The 2,941-nt window shown below is 45.5% G+C and overlaps 1 protein-coding gene across 1 annotated transcript in view; it reads left to right on the top strand.

Moving 5' to 3' along the window:
- The window catches only part of LOC103396955 (neurogenic locus notch homolog protein 1-like), a 71,105-nt gene that overhangs the window by 3,726 nt on the left and 64,438 nt on the right, over window positions 1-2,941 (top strand). Inside the window, 1 exon segment of the mRNA XM_025052918.1 lies at window positions 1,115-1,187. Coding sequence (XP_024908686.1) covers window positions 1,115-1,187 — 73 coding nt within the window.

The raw sequence follows: 2,941 nt of genomic DNA on the forward strand, positions 1-2,941 counted from the left end.
GTGTCGGAGAACCGCAGCCTTCTTTACAACGCCCACAATAGGGCTAAAGCGCCACCTGCTGTAAAACGAATGAAATGATTAGTTCAACATTCGTTCACGACTCGTTCATTTTACTGTTCGAGAGTTAAAGATTCGAATCAGTAAAAAGAGTCGGTCTTCCCATCACAAATGACATGAGTTTTCCTCACATTTGTTTAAATACACACTTTCAATTGTGGTACCTTTATAGGTAGTTGCCAAAAAGTGTGTCAGGACCCACAAATGGTTCGTTGGACATTTTCTAAGTGTTGTCAACAAATTTCACGTATTTAGTTAAGTTTTTTTTTTCAAATTTTCTGTTTACATTAAACCTGTATTATGAGCCAAGTTTATTAGTTTATATATGTCACACGTATTAGCCCATTAAACCATTGCTGGCTAGGTAAAGTGGATTTTCTTTAAAGAAAAATAAGACATATGTTATTTACCATTTAAAATGAGTATATTTTCATTAAAAAAACAAATGAATGATTGAATACATTTTATAAAAATATCTGTTTTAAGGGGAAAAAATAGAAACACTGACTTCAAGATGCAGTAAAATGATGTCGAAAATGCAGTCCAGTGTGGCATATTGGATTGATTCCAAGGTTTTGGGTTCAGTTCCTCCTGGTCCCCAATACCAGCTTGTGTGATGTAAAGGATGAGCATCTGGTTCAAAAACAGTACCAAGCAATGCTGTGGTGACCCCTAAAGAAGGGGCCGTCTGAAAGTGATTGTTCTTGGTCAGATCCTGGTGATTTAGTTTATGGGTTGTTCTTTTTCAGGACGTGATTTTCCTCAATTAAATACTAAACAGCTATTTGTGTACTACAGCAACACCGCGGTACTCGTCCAAATGCCACATTCCTTTTGGTTTAAATGCAGAGTGAAAACATGTCTCGGCCAAAAAGTGGTGTGAAGCCCCAGTTCACCACAAAAACTGCACCCTGCAGGTGGCAAAAGTCACACGTAGACTTCACATTAACGCGAATAGCTGTGGAAATTCAGTGCAAAGTATTGGTATTTACGATTTCTTTTTTTTTTTTGTAGTTATAGTTGAATGTGCAGATATATTAAAACTCTGTTTCCACAGGCCTGGGATGCCCGAATGAGCCGTGTTTGAACCAGGAGACATGTGAAACGACCAAAGATGGAAACAAGTGCAAGTAAGTTGGGGTTTTTTTTAACGCATTGAATGGTGAAGGGGAAACAATAATAATCCGCGCGGGCTGCCTGGATTATGTGGAAATATGCGATTGTGGAATCTGACATGACTCATATTTTTTGGTTGACATTTGAGACCTCCAAAGGTGGAGTTCTCATGCCAGTGCTGCTATTTCTGGGAGCCAAATGGTCCCAGACAGGATAAAAATGAGTGGACATTGATAAGGGCTGCTGGGGTCACTGTGTGTCTGTGGGTGTCGGTGTGTGAGATGCTGCCACTACACTCTGGCCTCTGCAGCCAAACTCTGGCACCCCTAAATCTTGTTTTTCTTTTCTTTCACGGAGCGACAGCTGGGGTTGCCTGAAGCCTGGTGACCATTGTTCTTTGCTGCGATTAATTCTGTGTGACTGACCTGGGTGAGGCTTCCCAGAGAGACCCTCAGACCCTGTCCCCATACCCACCCTCTCCACATCCCCACAACTCTCTCTTGGGATTTTGTCCCCTCCTCAAAGGCCTCTCTCATTCTGTTTCTTTTTTACATTCCTTTAGTTAAATTGCAGAATTTTGACGTTTTCAAAAAAACTCAAAAAATTTAGGAAAACTACAGAAACAAGTTTGTCGTCGGAGTTTTATCATAAATATTTTTAAAAGACAGTAAACGTTGGGGACCAGAGGAGCCCACAGGTCACTAAGGGTCCATTCATCCTTAGAATCTCCTGTTCCTGCCCAGGCATTGGTCCACTCATGTGTCTCCTGTGCAATTTAGCTCCTGGGTCATTTGCAGTCCCTGGACCGTGCTAGCCCCGGGCTGCTATCTTGGCCTCCCACCACATCTTAATTTGGTCTGGTTGTGTTATTCACTCCTCAATTACTCCTCTGTTTGGGTGGTTTAGTTGAATGTCGGTTCCATAGTGTAGTGGTTAGCATGCCTGCCTCAGAGAGCAGAGATTTCAAGGTTCGATTCCCAGTGTAACCACATGCTTGGTGCACACAACAAATTCCCAAATATGTGGTCAATATAGTACAAATGTATTTCTTTATATATTTGCTGACACTGTGTACTCCGAACCTTTGAAATAATTTAAGACGGATAAGAAAGTTGTCCCTCTCCTTGAATCGCAACCTTAACGTGGTGGAGGGGTTTGAGTATCCGAATGAACCTAGGAGCTATGTTGTCGGGGGCTTAACGCCCCTGGTAGGGTCTCCCAAGGCAAACAGGTCCTAGGCGACGGATCAGACAAATAGCGGTTCAACCCCCCCCTTTGTGATGAAGAAAATAATTAAATCAAAGAGGTTCACGTCGCCCGGATTGGCGTCACCGGGGCCCCACTCTGGAGCCAGGCCCGGGGTTGGGGCTCGCAGGCGAGCGCCTGGTGGCCGGGTCCTTGCTCACGGGACTCGGCCGGGCTCAGCCCGAACAAGCGACGTGAGTCCGCTTTCCAGTGGGCCCACCACCCGCAGGAAGGCCCACAAGGGGCCGGTGCCTTGTGATTTGGGTGCCGGTTGTGGGCGGAGACCACGACGGCCCAATCCCTGGACAACCACTCTAGCTATGGGGACATGGAATGTCACCTCGCTGGGGGGAAAGGAGCCTGAGCTCGTGCAGGAGGTTGAGAGATACCGACTAGATATAGTCGGGCTCACCTCCACACACAGCTTGGACTCTGGGACCCAACTCCTTGAGAGAGGCTGGACCCTTTTCTACTCTGGAGTTGCCCGCGGTGAGAGACGGCGTGCTGGCGTAGGCTTACTTAT

The sequence above is a fragment of the Cynoglossus semilaevis genome, chromosome W, assembly GCF_000523025.1.
Source record: "Cynoglossus semilaevis isolate Cse_v1.0 chromosome W, Cse_v1.0, whole genome shotgun sequence".
Taxonomy (NCBI): Eukaryota; Metazoa; Chordata; class Actinopteri; order Pleuronectiformes; family Cynoglossidae; genus Cynoglossus; species Cynoglossus semilaevis.